This window comes from Astyanax mexicanus, chromosome 10, assembly GCF_023375975.1.
Source record: "Astyanax mexicanus isolate ESR-SI-001 chromosome 10, AstMex3_surface, whole genome shotgun sequence".
NCBI lineage: Eukaryota > Metazoa > Chordata > Actinopteri > Characiformes > Acestrorhamphidae > Astyanax > Astyanax mexicanus.
Genome location: NC_064417.1, coordinates 2,216,458 through 2,235,708, shown reverse-complemented (window position 1 = coordinate 2,235,708; position 19,251 = coordinate 2,216,458). Strand labels below are relative to the sequence as shown.

The following is a 19,251-nucleotide window of genomic DNA, read 5'->3' as shown; positions in this document are numbered from 1 at the left end:
CAGACACCAAAGCAACGCCTTAGCAACCTTCTAGAAACACCTCATATATATATATATATATATATATATATATATATATATATATATATATATATATCCACCCAACACCATCCTTCTGCTTATTAGGATACACATTATTTTCTAATACAACAGCAGAAAACAATAGAGCACTCTCAATATATTCTCTTATATATTAAAATATATAAAAATAACATTATCATCAATTTGGTGGTGGGATAATCAAAATTGTATATATTTTTTAAAACATCGCCCAGCTCTACCTCCAACCCTCAAAACCAAACACACTTTTAAACCAATTCTGTCCTCTTCTACTCCACTTTCTACAGCTCATCCATCCATCTGTGTTATCAGAGGGTGTGTAACAGTGATGTTCTCCACCCACCACTGCCAGCACTGCTGATTAAACTGATAGAGGTGGAGAGAGGTGGAGAGAGTGTGATACGTGCCCAAACTCTGTTACTCAGGGCTTCCAGTTCGAGACTAATCCGGTTTGTGAGATTGATGTGGTGGATGTGAAGGGAAGGTCGTCACTGTTGGCTGAGGGTGGTGTAGTTCAGCAGCTGCATCCACTGATCCTGCAGGAGAAGTGGAAGTGGGAGGTGTGGTGCTGTAGTGGACAGACATGAATAAAGTACAAGAGACTATTATATTATTATATATATATATATATATTATATATTATATTATATTATATTATTATATATTATAAGTACAAGTGTTTTAAGTATTCAACATATTTTGTATTAAAGTATTGCGAGTAGTTTATTCTGTAATGTAGTACTGAAAGTAAAAGTACAGTACTGAGTTATTAGTTTAGTTATTACAGAAAGCAGTGGAAAGTTAGCATTTAATACTCCAGTAGATACAGATACAGTATTTTAGTACTTAAGTACAGTAGTGTGGTAGTAGTAAATCTCTGGAGGTGGAGCAGGGGCAGTGAGAGTGATGGTAGGGGTGTGTGAGTGGGTCCTGAGGGGTTTCTGGGAGGAAATCTCTCAGCTGATTGGTCCTCCACTCGAGCACTGCTGCTATAAAACTGCCCATAGAGCGGCAGCAGCTCAGTGAGCATCACTGACAGGAGGAGGATGGGAGTCTGAGGAGCTGAGGATCTTTCACACAGCAGCAGAACTTCTCATATCTCTAAACTTCACATATTTATCCTGACCAAACATCTCTGAACCAGAAAACACAGAGAAACAGCTGGAATAAACAAGGAATTAACAGAAGAACACACAGAGAGAGAGAGAGAGGGAGCTGTGAAGAGAGGAGAGAGAGAGAGCTGGGCTCGTCTGCAGAGTGAAGGTAAAATTTACTGATTTTTATTTAATAAGCATCTAATTAGACTTTATCGTTTATTAGTTAGTAAAAGTTGAGCTGTTTTAAGTAACAGAGTAAACAGAGTGTTCAAATGCCTTCTGTATTTAAAATGCATTACATAGGAAAACTCTATAAAACAGTTTTTTGGTGTTAAAGTTAAACTTGACTTGTTTTAAGGAGTGTAGCACTCTTAACTTTGCTTAATTAACATTGAAAGTTAACTATGTTTAATAATATAATGACCTGGTAAATGTTAATGATTTAGATTATACATATATGCATAGATTTTCATTTAAAATGTTTAATTTTGCATCTTTTTCTTATTTTATGCAAGAAAAGTTGCAAACTGTGAATAAGAATTGAACATAATTTTTAAACGTACCACTTTAATTCAATTTTTCTCGACCACTGTATTAAATTAAATAAATGTATTTCAGTTTTGCTTTTTAAAGAAAACATCATTGTTCTGTATAAATTATTAAGTTTTTCTTCTTCTTTTGAAGGCAGCATTAATCTAATAAGCAAACGAAAAGAATACTTTTCAAGGTATATTTGAAGGCAAATACTTTCTTCTGCTTTTACTCAAGTGAAGAGGACTTCTACTTTTACTGGAGTAACATTTTACTATGTGTATCTCACTGTTAACTTGAGTAGCTACATGATTTGTGTACTAAATGTTGATAGAATAGTAAATAGTAGAACTTTATTTAATTCATTGATTAGTGCATTAGAGGTGGGAAATATGACTTATTATTTTATTGGATCACACAATAACAATGAAATAATCTATATTTCTGAGCATATCATGGGTATGTGGGTATCATTAGTAACTAATGCACATTTTAGTTTTATTAAGAGTTTTATTAGAAAAAGTGCAGCACATTTTAAAAGTAAAATGTAAAAAAAAAATCACAGTAGTAGGTGTTATTGATGTAAGAAAGGTTAAACATTTTGCCTGTATTTCAATTTCTTTCAATCAGTTTTATATAGTGTTGCTGTCCAATGAAAAACAAGTATCTCCAAAACTGCAACTTTACAGAAGAGAGATTAAACCTACATAACTTTCAATGGACTTTCAATGTAAAAAGAGATTCTTGTTTTTGGGATAATTGTTTTTCATTGGACAGCGACGAAATTATAGATTTATTTTTAAACACAGTGCTATAATATTTTCTCATATCTTTTCATATCTTACTTCTTCTCTACATACCGGTACTTCTATCCCTTTTTTTCTAAGCCAAAGATAAAGTGTAAAACTAAAGAAGATTTATTATAAACCAAAGAAAAAGACACTAGACCTGCTTTGGCTGAGTAACTTAATTTAAGTGTGATTTAATACTCATGCAACCCTTATTTTAACTTTATTTTAAAGTTCTGCACAGATATTCTGCATGGGTTTAATAGTTCTTCTCTATAGTGGCCAAAATCTCTTGTCTATGGCTCAAAAAAAGCTTTTTTTTTTTTTTTTACATTTGTACTCTTTATTCTCTTCTAAATAATGAGTTTTTTTTTTTTTATATAGTGTCAAAAGCTCTACAGTATCGTTGAATCATACTAGGGTCCCTACAAATCAGGAGCCACATCTCAGGAGCATCCAGATCCAGATACATTACTGACAACCAGCATTAGATTTAAAGTGTTCAGTTTAGGTTTTTCTCTATTCAGAACTTCTTTAGCAGGACACTTCACAGGCTTCCATTAGTTGTTTGCTATTTGTCTGAGCCCACAGCCCCGGGGCAAAGCTGGAGTATCAAACACTGGAGACCAAAACAGCTTTAGCTGAGTGACTGAGTGATTTGACCCTTAAAAAGGGTGAGTCTTCAAAAGGGGGCTGTTTAGTGTGTATGTAGAATGAAGGAGGGTAAATCCTGCAAGAAATAAAACTGAAATTAGAAAAACACTAAAATGAAAATTGCAAATACTGTTTTGTGCTTTCTTTTTCCAAACCTGAGTGAAAATATTATATATTTATAACAAAATTAAAACCGAAATTAAATTACTTAATTTTTTTATATTTTTTTTTACTTGAGCATGAGACATGAGAAAAATAAGAGAGTTTTATTTTCATTTTTTTAAGAAGTTTTATTTACTTTCATACATAGCATCTGAGGAAGAAAATAATTAAATGAATTGAAATGAGATGAGATTGAATCACCTGGTTAAATAGTTATTCTCCATGATGCACAAGTTACTGTGCATGGGCCACTAAACCCTCTGGTTTTTGCTGATTCCTCCCTCAGCTCACATTTAAAAAAGGCTAGTTTGGGATTTACACAAAGTGATGTATGGGTTTAGAGGAGGGGCAGGAGGAAGAGCTGATTGGCTGATGGGTGGACCTGAGCCAAGGTGGGTGAGGCCATGAATTCACTGATTGACTTTAACCTTCTGATCAATTCGTATTTCTGAGGCTTCTCTTTTACTAGCTACGGCAGACAATGGAAGTTGAGGAAGAAATTCATGTGCAGCATCATCATAAACAATTCAGTAGAGACCTACTGTTTTCACAAAAACAAGAACAAGTAGATTTTAGGTCAAATTAAGAGAAATGTAAAAGTGAAAAGAAATGAAAATGTGAACGTTGGTTTCACTGCTGTCACCTCATTTTAAGCAGCCAATAAAAAAGGAGAATTTACGTCAGTGAAGATTGATGGCAGACTTGCAGTCTTTAAGCGCAGGCTTCTCTCTTATTGAAACTGATTGTTTTCGCTGCGACTTGAAAACGCTGTCTGTCAGAGCTCTCCTTCAGGAAAACAATAGAAGGATTCAAAAAACTCAAACACGACCCTGAGGCTAGCTGGGGATGACTTGATGAATCGGTACAGAGCAGAGAGGCAGCTGCTCCTTTATGTTTCTTCCCATGAAACTTCTTGACATTGAGTGTTCTGCTCTAGTCAGTGTGTACCCCCAACCCCCCTCCTCCTGCACAAGGTCAGGACTGATGGCCTCTGGCCAGATCCTTATAGCTGCCCATCTTTTTAAGGCCATTGTGTGAGCATTACATTGACTCCTTTGTTTCATATGCTGTTTGTTCCCCTGCTGATTTTGGCTCTTCACCAAACGACTGTTTACTACGACTTAGCTCTTATCGTACTCTCGTTACAGATAGTTAACAATTTATTGTACAATTTATATACATGGCCTCTGTCATTTATTCTCTGGAAAAAAATAAGAGAGCACTTAAAAATGATGAGTTTCTTTGATTTTACCAAATTAAAAACCTCTGGAATATAATCAAGAGGAAGATGGATGATCACAAACCATCAAACCACCAAACTGAACTGCTTGAATTTTTGCACCAGGAGTAAAGCAGCATAAAGTTATCCAAAAGCAGTGTGTAAGACTGGTGGAGGAGAAGATGATGCCAAGATGCATGAAAACCAAATATTGATTTCTGAACTCTTAAAACTTTATGAATATGAACTTTGCATTGTATTTTTCTTTGCATTATTTGAGGTCTGAAAGCTCTGCATCTTTTTTGTTATTTTAGCCATTTTTCATATATTTTCTGCAAATAAATGCTCTAAAGGAGGATATTTTTATTTGGAATTTGGGAAAAATGTTAGTTGTATAGAATAAAACAACAATGTTTATTTCATTTTATTCAAACATAAACCTATAAATGGCAAAATCAGAGAAACTGATTTAGAATCTGAAGTGGTCTTCAGCTATATATATATATATATATATATATATATATATATATATATATATATGCATATTTTTAAAAGTTCATTGCTCTTTAAAAAGTCCTCTAAATTTAGCGTAAAATAGTCATAAATTGACAATAATACACAGGAATTTATTGTTACAGTTATTATGTGTCAATATATTCTCCAAACATAATCAGATATCATGTTAGGCCAAGTAATTATTTGCATATATAATGCTTTAATACTATAGTGCTATAATAATATAGTGTTATATAATGCTTTGCCTATATTTATTGATGTGGTGTCCTTTTATACAGTGTTTTTGTCTTTAACCTGATACAACATAATTTCACAAATGACATATACATATATATGATACAGAATCTAAATCTGATTATATTGCATGAATCGGCATAAATGCATTATTAAAAATTAGACCAATATTGTTTATCTTGATTATATATTGTTGAAACTAAAACAGTTATGCTGAGAGACCTAATAATGCATTTAATGTTGCTAAATATCATGTACTGCACACAGCAAATCCTCACACACAGTATTATATTGAGATAATAACACAGTTATTGCCTCACAAACTCTCAGAATGCTCCTATTCTCAGTGTTGCCCAACAATCAGTGATCTGCTTGCTGGTTTTTGAGTCCACATATACCACACATATGTTTTAGTGGTCAGTCAATCAACCCATTCATACAGACAGGGGGGGGGGGGGGCGGCACATGACTTGTGATGCCTTTAAGACAAGAAACTAAAAGGCCTTCTCTGTCTATAGACCCGGACCAGCGCTCAATAAGTAATAGAATAATATTCAAGGCCCCAGAGGAGGGGTTTGGGTTTATGAAGAACCAGAGGACGGTAAAAAACGAATAATAATCACACAAAGACCTTCTACAAGGACTTAGACCACCATTGTTTACAGCAGAGGCAAAAATAGTGCTGTAGGCCTGGATATTCTCCGAAATGACAACTGAACAGAAGTCACAGCATCTATTGTAGCATCCGTTATTCATCCGTATTTAGAGGATGAGTGTTATACTTGTGGGAAACATACAAAAAAGATTTGTGTCTCAATTAAATGCTCACAGATACGGTTAGTCAGATCACAGTTCAGAGATAAAACTTGATTTTACAAAGAATCATTTCAGCATATTCATTTTTAATCATATTAGAATCATGCTTTCAGGGGGTTCTGGGGTAATTTTCTCTTTTATGTTTTTTTTTTTTATCCTCTGATTTTATTCCCGTCCAGAACAACCATATATGTGTTTTTCTTAGACGTCCTCTGAAAAAAAATTACAGGCTGAATTATCTACTGTTTTTCGCTGAACTCAAACTCGTGGTCATCCGGTAATTTTAGTCCCGCCCGGACGCACATCTCTGAGTTTCGTCTCCTCGCGTTCAATAAATTAGCTTTTTGTCCACTGCCGTGCACCGTAATTACACTTTGGGCGCCCCACGGTTTCCACGGAGATCCATGTTAAAAACACAATATCGAGTGGAAATGGAGGAGCTACTGATCGCAATAAATAAAATAAACAATACTTTTGCATATCATTTAATAATTTCACCAGTGGTGTTCAAACTAGGCTGTGTATGATAGGTATGCATATCTAATTATTCCTCCTAATAATAATAATAAAAAAACATACATCTTTAAAAGGATGGAATGCAACTACTTCTGGATTCATTAGTCATCAAGAATAACTACAGCTTAGGTTATATATATGGAAAATGGATTAAAGTAACATGATTTTATGTTACATGATACAATGAGAGCATTCTAGTTGTATTTTTTTTTTCAGCTCAAAATGTGCTGGATTTTTTTTTTATTAAGGCATTTATTTAAATAAATAATAACACTGAGTGACTAATGAATTTGATCCTGACCACCCAAGTCAAGACACAGAAGTGAAGGAACGAATGTGAACGAATGTGTTGACGGTGGTCTGTTTGGATAAGATTAAGTTTTTGTTTTGAAGAACAGAGTTCAAGCTGGGAAGCATCCGCCTTCCATCCGCCTACATCTAAAGCAAGCATTCTTGAAGGGCAGTCTGTGGCCTTTCCCAGCAGAGACGTTGTCCTGGCCTCTTAAATAAACTGTGCTACATGTGTAAGGCCATGTGCTGCTGGGATTGTCTAACATGTGGTGTGGTTTTTGGCGCAGGTTGGGCTGTGGAGTTTCAGCAGGGCTGAGAGTTTTCTTCACCCCTTCAGTAGAGGATGAAGCCAGTGGGGTTGATGGTCCTGCTGGTGGTGCTGATGGCAGGATGCTCCGCTGCTTTGCGTTTCAGCCGAGACTCCACCCAGGTCAACCTCAACGATGCGTCCAATCGGGAGGTAGAGGCTACGGGATTCAACGCCTCCAGCAATGAGCGTCCTGTGCTGAGGAACTCTCCCCGATTACCTCCCCCACCCATGTGCACCAAGCCCACCGAGATCAAGGAGACGTTCAAGTACGTCAACACCGTCATATCCTGCCTGATTTTTGTGGTGGGAATCATCGGGAACTCCACTTTGTTGAGAATCATCTACAAGAACAAGTGCATGAGGAACGGCCCTAACGTGCTGATCGGAAGTCTGGCTTTGGGTGATCTGTTCTACATCCTCTTCGCCCTCCCCATCAATGTCTTTAAGGTAGGAAACCTCTGTGATAATACTTTGTTGTGTCATAAGATCATAAGATGCAATTCTGTGAGAATAACAGCATGCAAGACTATTTAAAGAGACATTAAACCCTAAACCAATCCTTTAAAGCAAGGCCTTTCATACACAACAGTCATTCAATATACAGGGGTTGGACAATGAAACTGAAACAGTTGTCGTCATTTTAGTGTGTGATTTTAGGTTTCATGGCTAAATTGGAGCAGCCTGGTGTTCAATCTTCATTAATTGCACATTATTGCACCAGTAAGAGCTGTAAGAGTGTGAAGGTTCAATTAGCAGGGTAAGAGCACAGTTCTGCTCAAAATACTGCAATGCTTACAACATAATGGGTGACATACCAGAGTTCAAAAGAGGACAAATTGTTGGTTCACGTCTTGCTGGAACATCTGTGACCAAGACAGCAAGTCTTTGTGATGCATCAAGAGCCACGGTATCCAGGGTAACGTCAGCATAACAACCAAGAAGAACCAACCACATCCAACAGGATTAACTGTGGACGCTGTAAGAGGAAGCTGTCTGAAAGGGATGTTCGGGTGCTAACCCGGATTGTATCCAAAAAACATAAAACCACGGCTGATCAAATCACGCAGAATTCAATGTGCACCTCAACTCTCCTGTTTCCACCAGAACTGTCCGTCACCACAATCAATTATTGTGCTCTAAAACCAGGTGTTTCAGTTTCATTCGATGTCATGTGACTGAGAAAGCCCAACAAAAAACCCTCACTGGTCCTCCTGTTTTTTTTTTCAATTGCAGTCAGGATGCAGGGGTTTTATCACTAGTAGAAGTATGAAATATTTTTCACAGATGTCCCCACTATCAGAGGCACACTGCTGATGTAGCTCAGTCAATCAGCTTTACCTCCTGCTCCACCCCTAAACCCATACATCACCCACTCAGAGCCCTTCTCAAACTACTCCTCCCATTTTTTTTAGCCTTTTAAAATTTGAGCTGAGGGTGGAGTCAGCTAAAATCAGGGGGTTTAGTTCCTCTTTTAAAACATGGTAATGCATTTTAGCTACGTACTTAAAACTTAGAAAATAGAATTACCCGCAGTGAGGCGAGGATGAATCATGATTAAGTTGGGAATAGCCGCAAGTTTCAGTCCAAGCTCTAATGTGTTTAAAATGAATTGGATTCGAGTTGCAGCACATTAAAAGGCAATTGTGCTCATGTAGTAAATTCTTCCTGACTGCTGGTTGGGCAGGGCCCACAGAGGGAAGCAGATCCAAGTCTGGAGCCCAAGATCATTCCTAGAATGACAGATTGATCTATGAGTGGCTGGCAGACCTTAAACTACCCAAAAACAGGCATTTAGAACAACCATGATCTAATAATAGAAATAATAATAGAAATACAATCCAATATAATCAGACACAAAAAAATTAAACTCATTTAAACTCTGCATGAAGCTGAATTTTCCTCTGAAGTGTGGCATTTACCTGCTTTATAGAACATGTAGATCCACAGTTAAAATTATGATTGATAATTCTGAAATAGAAGTATATGAAGAGTATATGAAAACAAATTCCTTGGTATAATAATTGATCGTAAATTAAGCTGGAAACAACACATAAATACTGTAAAAACTAAAATCTCAAAAATTCTGGCAATATGATAAAAACTAAAGACATATTGAATCAAAACTTTACTTTATTTACTGTATTGTTCTTTGCAATACACATGGAACCAACACAAAGCCTTTAAATCTTCATATTAGTCAAAATATTTACTATAAACCAACCAACAAAGTATTTATTCATTTACAAATGTTAAAATTTAGCGATATAGTCAACCTTCAAACTGCACAGATAACGTATAAAGTATAAAAGCATGTATTTCCTAGCTGTATTCAGAAGCTGTTTAAAAAATAAAGAGAGCAAATATGAACTTATAGGAGTAGATGTGCTTAAAAAACTCAAGTAAAAACTAATTTTAAAGAAAATTGTGAAAATTCTAAATATTTAAAAATGTTTAAAAATAAGGTGATAAGAACTGATTATGATTATTATTATAATTATCATTAATTATTTGTTTTCACTTTGCACAAAAGTGTGTAACTTTGATAATCTGAAAAAAACTGAATTAAACTAAACATAGATCAACTAATGTAGATCTGGGTAGTTGACTTCTAAACCAAACTGATCTTTTTAATGATTTTAGGTGCAATATTGTCCTTCTTTTCTTCACATAAGCAAACACAAAATCTGCATACGTTCCCAAAGACACTTTCTATTTTATCTGGCTGTAGTTCTGCTGTCTATCTTCACTCTTTACTGCTTCTTGATGTCTGAAGTGCTTTCACAAGACATCAGTTTTGTCATACGAAATTAACTTAAATTCATGTTTCAGACTTGAAAAACAAGTATTTAAGAATTTGTTATACTTTCTTTGATATTTATTCACTTCAACTTTAAAATAGTTTATGATTATTATGAAATTCGCTGTAAGTTTGGAAGGTTAATGTAATAAAATCTGTATTGATATTATTAGTTTAAGGAGAAATCTGTTGTTTTCTCAGTTACTGGCAGAAGACTGGCCATTCGGAGTGCACATCTGCAAGCTGATGCCGTTTGTGCAGAAGGCATCAGTGGGAATCACAGTTCTCAGCCTGTGTGCCCTCAGCATCGACAGGTTAGTGAAAAACTGCATCACAATACGTCTAATCACAACTGCACTACTTATTTTTCACTTTTGCAAATCCATACTGCACAATACTGTGTGTATAATATGCATACATATCTAATTATCACTCCCAATTAAACCATACATCTTTAAAAATGTCTTTTTACAAGAGAATGCAACTAATTCTAATATTTTAATGATTTTATTGCAAGTAATTCCTGATTTCAGTCATCAAAAATAATTATTAATTAGGCTATATAGAAAAGAGAGTAAAGTGATCATAGTTTTAATGACAATGAGTTTATTCTAGTTGTTGTTTTTAGCTCAAAAATGCTGAAATGTTCAGTCTGATCTCTTTTTTTATTTAATAATTTATTCCTTTAAATAAATAATATTACTCTATTACTAATGAATTTGATTCTAAAACTGGAACTAAATTTTAAAATGTACAGGTGCATCTCTATAATACTTTATTTCAGTAATTCTGTTCAAAATGTGAAACTCATATTATATAGATGTATTACACACAGAGTGATCTATTTTAAGCCTTTATTGCTTTTATTGTTGATGATTATGGCTTACAGCCAATGAAAACCCAAAAATCAGTGTCTCAGAAAATTTTAATAATATTATATACACTAAGACCAATTGTTACTTTTGGCAGTGTGGGCAGTGTGCCAAGTACTGTTGGAAAATGAAATCCGCATCTCCATAAAAGCTGTCAGCAGAGGGAAGCATGAAGTGCTGTGCTGTAAAATCGTCTAGTATATACTGCACTGCCTTTTTGACTTGATATAACACAGCAGAATGCAGATGGAAATGCGGATTTCATTTTCCAGCAGGACTTTGCACACCATCCACACTGCCAAAAGTACCAATTGGTCTTATAGAATATTTTAATTTTCTAAAAAACGAAAGAAAAAAAAGAAAGAAACAATGAGAATAGATCACTACACTATGTGTGTAATACATCTATATAATATATGAGTTTCACATTTTGAGCTGAATTACTGAAATAAAGTAACTTTTTAATTCTATTCCATTTTTTTTTTGTATCACCTGTATCTCTGTTTAGAAATGCTTAAATAGAAATGCTTAAAAAATCCTCAAATCTAATAAACCTGTATTTTTTATTTTCACACTCAAGAAAATTTCAAAAACATTTTTGCATTAGTCACCAAGTGGAGACACATTTTTTATTTTCTTTGCTACAAAATGTATTATTTTTCTACAGGCATTCTAGCGTGCGTGTTATGTGAAAAAAATGTCTAAAATAAATAGTAATCAGTTAATAAAACACAGTTAATAAAAATTCTAATTAAAGGTAATAATACATCAATTTAAGAGAATACAGTATACCTATTATGACCTATTATATTTAAACAAAAAATAACAAATGATATATATAAATTATAAATCTTAAAAACCTGGCCTCCATTCAGTCTGAAATACAAAAATGAGGCAGCCTATATCATAAATGCCCTCGTCATAAATCAATGTGGAGCCAAAAGCCAAAGAACTGTCTGATGGAAATTTCAGATGTTTCCTGACCGACGCAAAGAGAATTTTAGATACACAATGTACACAAATGAATAAACACATCGCTCACCGCTGTTACACTGACAATCAAAATCTTTCAAACATCTGGAAAAGCTAGAGGCCTGCCAGAAGACGTTATGCAAGTGTGTGCTGTTTTCACGCAGCGTGTGGAGGATGCGGAAGATTTGATAGAACACAGATCAAGTGAAGTTCAGGCTTTACTTTCACCTCGGGGCCCCGAGGCTTCAAATCGAAGCAATCAAAAATGTCCAGCTATCAACAGGATCTTTGGAAACATGTTCTGAGAGTAAACAACAAAATCAGACTTGTAGAGTTTATCAGACATGGTATTTCAGACTACAAAGTGTTTATTTATTTATCTATTTATATAATGTCTATATTTTGACCTATTAAATCAAGCAAACAATCTGTTTCATTATTTAATTGCCAGTTTTTCATTAAAAATACTTCCTAATAATTCCTACTATACTAATCTAAAACGAATAAATGAGCAAATAAGCATTTTTTCACAAACATTTTCTTTCCTCTATTTGTGGAATATAATTTAAAAGGATAATTCTGTTATTGTGCATTTCAGGCTGGTTTCTATTGTCTCCCCTTTTCCATTTTTACTGTTTTACAATATGTATACATCAATCAGCCATAACATAAACATAACAGTGTAATAAGGTGCTGCCACTTTGATCACTGCTCCGAATCCCAGTCATGCAGCTTGCCATCAGCTGCCGGAGCCCTGAGAAAGCACAGTTGGCCTTGCTCTCTCTCTCTCTCTGGGTGGGTACAGTAGATGGTGGACGCTCTTTCCCCTTTTATCACTCTTAGGGTGATGTGGATCAGCACAACACAAGGCTGCATCTGTGAGCTGATGTATCAGAACCGAGTCGCTGCGCTTTCCTCTGAGCTTTAGCGCTGTGATGCTACTTGGCAATGCTACAGCAGCAGTTCAAAAACAGTGTATTGGAACAGGCCTGTGCGAGTCTTTACCCTCTTTGTGTTGGGGCATATATATATATATATATATATATATATATATATATATATATATATATATATATATATATATATATATATATATATATGCTATTACAGTTAATAAAGACAGTTTCATGGGCACCCATTGCCTATTAATGGTTATGACTTGGTGCCAGACACAGCAAAACACCTCCAAAGGCCTTGTGGAGTCCATGTCTCAATAGCTTAAAGCAACTTTAGCAAAACAATGCGAAAATACACGAAATAGGTCAACATTTGATGTGATTTTCCATCACATGGCCTCTTTAAAAGGTTAAACAACAAGAAAAGTTCTCTGGAAAGTTTCCACCGTAAAGCATTCCATTAGCTGTTTGTTATTTAGGTTGATTTTAAGCATCATAACCTACGCCCTCATAAATCACAGTTCGCTGTCTGATTTCCAGATATCACGCTGTGACCTCCTGGAGCCGAGTGAAGGGGATGGGGATTCCGTTATGGAAGGTTCTGGAAGTGACGCTGATCTGGCTGGTGTCGGTAGTGCTAGCCGTGCCTGAGGCTTTAGCCTACGACATGATGGAGATCACCTACAGAGGGAAGAAGCTGCAGGTGTGTCTCCTACATCCTCAGCAGAGCACACAGTTCCTGCAGGTACAGCCAAGCTCCTCCACCTTCTATCATCTCTACATTTAAAGAGCACACATTCAGGACAGAATCGTTCTTTCTCATGTCGTGAGCTTCTTGAATCTCTGTTTATTCACAGATCTATCAGGATGTGAAGGACTGGTGGCTGTTTGGGTTTTATTTCTGTTTGCCCCTGGCGTGTACCGTGGTCTTCTACACCCTCATGTCCTGTGAAATGCTGAACCGGAAGAAAGGAATGCGCATTGCCCTCAATGATCATATGAAGCAGGTGCTGACCCTTAATATCATCTTTTCATTTAATTAACCATATATGGCAAAACATTTTTGGTTATTTTTATTACTTTTCAAACCATACCATATCATATTTATTTATTTTAAATATAACGCTACATCACATGCAATGAATCATAAAAGTGGGTCATCAATAAATATATGTATAAAATATGTGCAAGAATATGTAAAGAAGAATATTTGGCTGTTTTTTTTTTATTATATTTTTACATTCTTGTTATAAACTTCTTCCTAAGACCTTCTAATACCCTTCGTATTTTTGGTGCTTCCTTGCTCTAACAAACCTGATTTAAATGATCAGCATTTTATCAAAAGTCAAAATCTAATGTAAGTTTGCAATTTCCACAGGGACTCCTAAGCCTCCAAAAATGCCATTTTTTAGCCATAAAGGGTTAAAGATAAGCCTGGATGATATGACTTAAAAACGAACATCTCAATATACTTAAGCAAAATTGCAATATATGATATTAAATGATAAAAATTATGTACTGTAGTGTCCCCATAGCCCCAGCAACTTTATTTAGAAAATAAAGAAGCGAGAATGAATGACTACTTGAATTTTTTTTATTCAAAAGCAGTGTGTAAGACTGGTGGAGGAGAACATGATGCCAAGATCCATGAAAACTGTGATTAAAAACCAGGGTTATTCCACCAAATACTGATTTCTGAACTCTTAAAACTTTATGAATATGAACTTGTTTTCTTTGCATTATTTGAGGTCTGAAAGCTCTGCATCTTTTATGTTATTTCAGCCATTTCTCATTTTCTGTAAATAAAAGCTCTAAATGACATTTTTTTATTTGTAATTTGGGAGAAATGTTGTCTGTAGTTTATAGAATAAAACAACAATGTTCATTTTACTCCAACATAAACCTATAAATATCAAAATCAGAGAAACTGATCCAGTTAGATTAATTTCTTATGGTCACATTATCTTTTTTTTCGATGTTTTTTTCTTATTCAGCGCAGAGAAGTAGCTAAAACAGTCTTCTGCCTGGTGGTGATCTTCGCGCTCTGCTGGCTGCCTCTTCACCTCAGCCGCATTCTGAAAAGGACAATCTACGATCCAAACGACCCGGACCGCTGCGAGCTCCTCAGGTAGAGTCTTCCTCAGCTCCTGGGTTATACACCAGCTGATACTTCAGTCCACATTTAGAGGAAAGCGGTCTTTGGCGTTGCTGTTTATCATCATGACTTTAGATAAATAAGTCTGCAGTCAGCAGATCTTGGAGGCGTGGCTTTAGTGCAGTTCATGGAAGTTCAGTGTGAGTACTGCTAACTTCCTGTTTACCTCTCCCTCCTCTTTCCCCTTTTAACCCTAGTTTCCTGCTTGTGATGAATTACATCGGCATCAACATGGCCTCCCTCAACTCCTGCATCAACCCTGTCGCACTGTACTTCGTCAGCCAGAAGTTCAAAAACTGTTTCAAGGTAAGAACTAGAAAGTGTTACATAATGTACTTACATATTAAGTGCAACTTAACATGCTTTCTGTCTGTATAAAATAACCATGAGGCTATATTTATTGTATTTTTTTATGAGCAATCAGGAACACATATTAAAGCTATTTTTCTTTTTACCAAATTGAAGTCCTCTGGAATATAATCAAGAGGAAGATGGATGATCACAAGCCATCAAACCACCAAACTGAACTGCTTGAATTTTTGCACCAGGAGTAAAGCAGCATAAAGTTATCCAAAAGCAGTGTGTAAGACTGGTGGAGGAGAACATGATGCCAAGATGCATGAAAAGAACTGTGATTAAAAACCAACCAGGGTTATTCCACCAAATATTGATTATTTCTGAACTCTTAAAACTTCATGAATATGAACTTGTTGTTTTTGCATTATTTGAGGTCTGAAAGCTTCTCATCTGTTTTTTCATGTGAGCCATTTCTCATTTTCTGCAAATAAATGCTCTAAATGACAATATTTTTATTTGGAATTTGGGAGAAATATTGTCTATAGTTTATAGAATTAAACAACAATGTTAATTTTATTCAAACAAATACCCATAAATAGCAAAATTTAGAGCATTTAAAGCATTTATTTGCAGAACACGAAAGATGCAGAGCTTTTAGACCTCAAATAATGTAAAGAAAACAAGTTCATATTCATAAAGTTTTAAGAGTTCAGAAATCAATATTTGGTGGAGTAACCCTGGTTTTTAATCACAGTTGTCATGCATCTTGGCATCATGTTCTCCTCCACCAGTCTTACACCCTGCTTTTGGATAACTTTATGCTGCTTTACTCCTGGTGCAAAAATTCAAGCAGTTCAGTTTGGTGGTTTGATGGTTTGTGATCATCCATCTTCCTCTTGATTATATTCCAGAGGTTTACAATTTGGTAAAATAAAAGAAAGTGCTCTCTAAGATCTATGAAATTTTAATTGTTTTAGATATTGTTCTTTAAAGGATAAGACATGACACTTTATTGCTGTTACTGTGTTTTTAACCAGTTTATTTTCTAATCTCTTAGTCGTGTCTGTGCTGCTGGTGCCAGAGGAACATCACTCCGATTGATGAGCGGGGTTCGGGGATACGCTGGAAGGGCTCAGACCACGGAAACGGGCTGGACCGGTCCAGTTCACGCTCCAGTCAGAAATACAGCTCCTCCTAAAAACACTTCAGTATCATAAGCTCCAGGGGTAAGCTGCCCAATCAGCTTCACTGACTGATCAAACAACTGATATATCAAAACCTGACCCTCACACCAGAGTGAGGTGTACATACAGTATATCACTCTAGAGTTCCATCTGATTCTCCTCCGTCAGGAGGAATCAACTACTGGGATGCCAGAACTGAGAGAATCATCACTGCCATGCAAAAAGTCCATCGTCTTCTTCTGAGGAGATCACGCAAACTGGCTGAGCGCTGTAAAGTTAGCCAAGTCTTTTCAGGACCACCCAGACGACACAGGCTGGATACTGGACGTCTGGAAACGTGGAATGGCCACTGGATGGCTCGGCTCTAGTCTCTATTAGTCGTCTGTTACCAGGATGAGGATGAGACTGAAATGCTAAGACTGTGTCGGAGTGGAGATAATAAATCACAGTGAGCTGCTGACCTTAAACAAACCAATGGACAGACCATGAAGGACAGACCAGAAAACACAGAAAAGACATTTCTGAAAGATCTAAAAGTTCTGAAAATAGAGTCTCAGCAAGTTGAGAGACTCTTATACTCTGAATATTCTCAGAATTGTACATAGAATTACTGAATTAGCACTGCAGTTAAAGGTTTGCTGATTTAAAGCAACACTACCGGTAAAAGGAAAGTACTCTACTCATAGTGCAAATGTGTGAAGGCAGTGCTATGCAACAGTTTTTGTCATTTTGAGTCTTTGAGGTTCAGTGTGAAGATTATTAGCATGTTTCTCACTTAAATATCATTCTGTTTGACTCTCAAAAAGCTGCCTCTTATGGTGTAATCACACTAAGCTCGGTTTGGTTGAGTCATGTTGGAGCACCAGCCTGCCACCGGCCTGCACTCACACTGCGTTTAAACAATCCGTGCCTGAGCATACGTCACCCGCTGCTCAGTTGGCTCACAAGTGTTGTGCTGAATTCAGCAACCCTGCCATGAAAACACCTTCTTAGCTTATTGGCTTAGAAATATGTGCCAAAAGTCATGGTTATCTCAGCACACGCTCCCAAGAGGGGGTGATTTTCCTGATGGCGGCCATGATCGTTTACACAAATGTCGCATCGCCGACATCATCTTGTTTTGTGCTCATGCATGGATCATGCTCACATGCGTACTGTGCACAAGTCCAAGTAAACCGTTTTCTATCCCACCTCTTCAAGTGTACCACGCCCAGGCATATTCTATAGAATATAGAAGACAGTTCTATAGAACTGTAGGGAATACAATTACAGAATGACATGCTATGTACAGTAATGTATGGGGACCAACACGATTGATACAGAATGACATTTTGAGATTTAGGGTTCATGCAAATAATTGCTTCCTAGTTTATGATCAAGACTGATCAAGAACAAAAACACTGACCTAACACTTCATCTTTTCCTATGTACAGTATTTCTTTAAAAGCACAGGAACTGTATGAAAAAACTTTAATTTCTGTAAATATATATATATATGTGTGTGTGTTACAAATTAGCGACATCATTCTATTAAAAAAAAAAAGTAAAACAAAAAAAATTGGGGATTCCAGTGCTGAAGTCCTGAATGTTAGTTTTTTTGCAGAGTTTCGCTCATTTTTTGGTCTGATAAAGGGAAATTGAACCTTGAAAACATTTTCATTTTTTCACTTATACTGATTATACTGGACTATTCCATTACTGAACCTGAAGGAACTGATGTCCATCTATGTGATTCACACCAGACTGTTCCTTAGGGACCTCCAGACAGTCCAGGTTGCAACACATGAACATAAAACAAAATGTGGAGCAATCTTGGACGGTATAACAGAGGTTCAAAAGGCTTTTCAGCTTAATAAGTTTAATATGCTGTGCCCTGTTCACTATTCCTGATATCAGGTATACTGGTTAATGGTTCCAAAAGTTATGGGACAGCATTATGTACTCTGGAATGCCCACACCTGTTTAAGTTGTGTTAACCTGTTTAAGAGTGAGGCTGAATACTAGCCAACGTGCTCATGGCAAGGCAACTTGAATTATTTACTCAAGTTCAAGTGAGGCCTGATAGTGGGTGCCAGATGAATGGGTCATTCCATTTTTTTTTTTTTTATCTCTATGGGATATTAGTTCCCGTCCCATGACTTTTGGCATGGCAGTGTATTACCCTGAACTGTGGGGTTGAAGTGCACTACATAGTGAACAGGGCACAGTTTCAGACACAGCTAAAATAAACAAGGAAATGATTTTGGTTTTAAGGTGAAATTTACCCATAATTAAATGTCAGACAATCTAAAGAGTAAAAATATTTTTGTATATTTCACATGTTAGTCGAGATTAACATTACTTAATTTTATTTTATTTCGTTGGAAAGCTGTGTTTATGTATGGTATGTTCAGCTATATAGACAGTTTATTTACGTATAAGTTTGCAACTGTGTATTTTTCTTCTTCTTTAAAGTGTGTATATTATTTTTACTATTAACAATTCTTTTATACTGTACCTACTTAATGTTGAATAAGCTGCAATAAATGCTATTTTATCACCTGGTGGTAGTCTTTTAATCTCTTTACAGTGCCACGATCAGTGGAACGTTTGATAAAAGAAAAAAACTTTAACATTAATCCAATCATCTCAACCTCCTGCCCCACCCCTAAACCCATACATCACCCAGTGCCCCTCACAAACTACCCCTCCCATTTTTAATCTTTTTTCAAATTTAAGCTGAGGGTGGAGTCAGCAAAAATCAGAGGGTTTAGTTACAATTTAAGTACTTATAATTTTTTCCATTTGATGTGCTAAAAAATGTTATTAATTTTCTCAATCTAAATTTTAGGGAATCTGAAGAGAAAAAAATCTGAACAGACCGTCTGTAGGACCTTTTTATTTT

The 19,251-nt window shown here is 35.9% G+C and overlaps 1 protein-coding gene across 1 annotated transcript; it reads left to right on the top strand.

The window, feature by feature from the left end:
* The first annotated feature begins 1,062 nt into the window (after nt 1-1,062).
* Nucleotides 1,063-18,911, top strand: LOC103043510 (endothelin receptor type B). The gene is made up of 8 exons (XM_007228400.4): nt 1,063-1,323; nt 7,172-7,641; nt 10,193-10,305; nt 13,272-13,476; nt 13,589-13,738; nt 14,726-14,859; nt 15,084-15,192; nt 16,241-18,911. The coding sequence occupies exons 2-8, from the start codon at nt 7,228-7,230 to the stop codon at nt 16,379-16,381; spliced, it is 1,266 nt and encodes a 421-aa protein (XP_007228462.1). The 5' UTR covers nt 1,063-1,323; nt 7,172-7,227; the 3' UTR covers nt 16,382-18,911.
* Nucleotides 18,912-19,251: the final 340 nt, after the last annotated feature.

Coding starts and splice junctions, on each gene's coding strand:
- LOC103043510 (XM_007228400.4), top strand. CDS start 7,228: ATGAAGCCAGTGGGGTTGATGGTCCTGCTGGTGGTGCTGATGGCAGGA. Junction 10,306..13,271: donor TGTGCCCTCAGCATCGACAG/GTTAGTGAAAAA, acceptor TCTGATTTCCAG/ATATCACGCTGTGACCTCCT. Junction 13,739..14,725: donor TCAATGATCATATGAAGCAG/GTGCTGACCCTT, acceptor TTTCTTATTCAG/CGCAGAGAAGTAGCTAAAAC.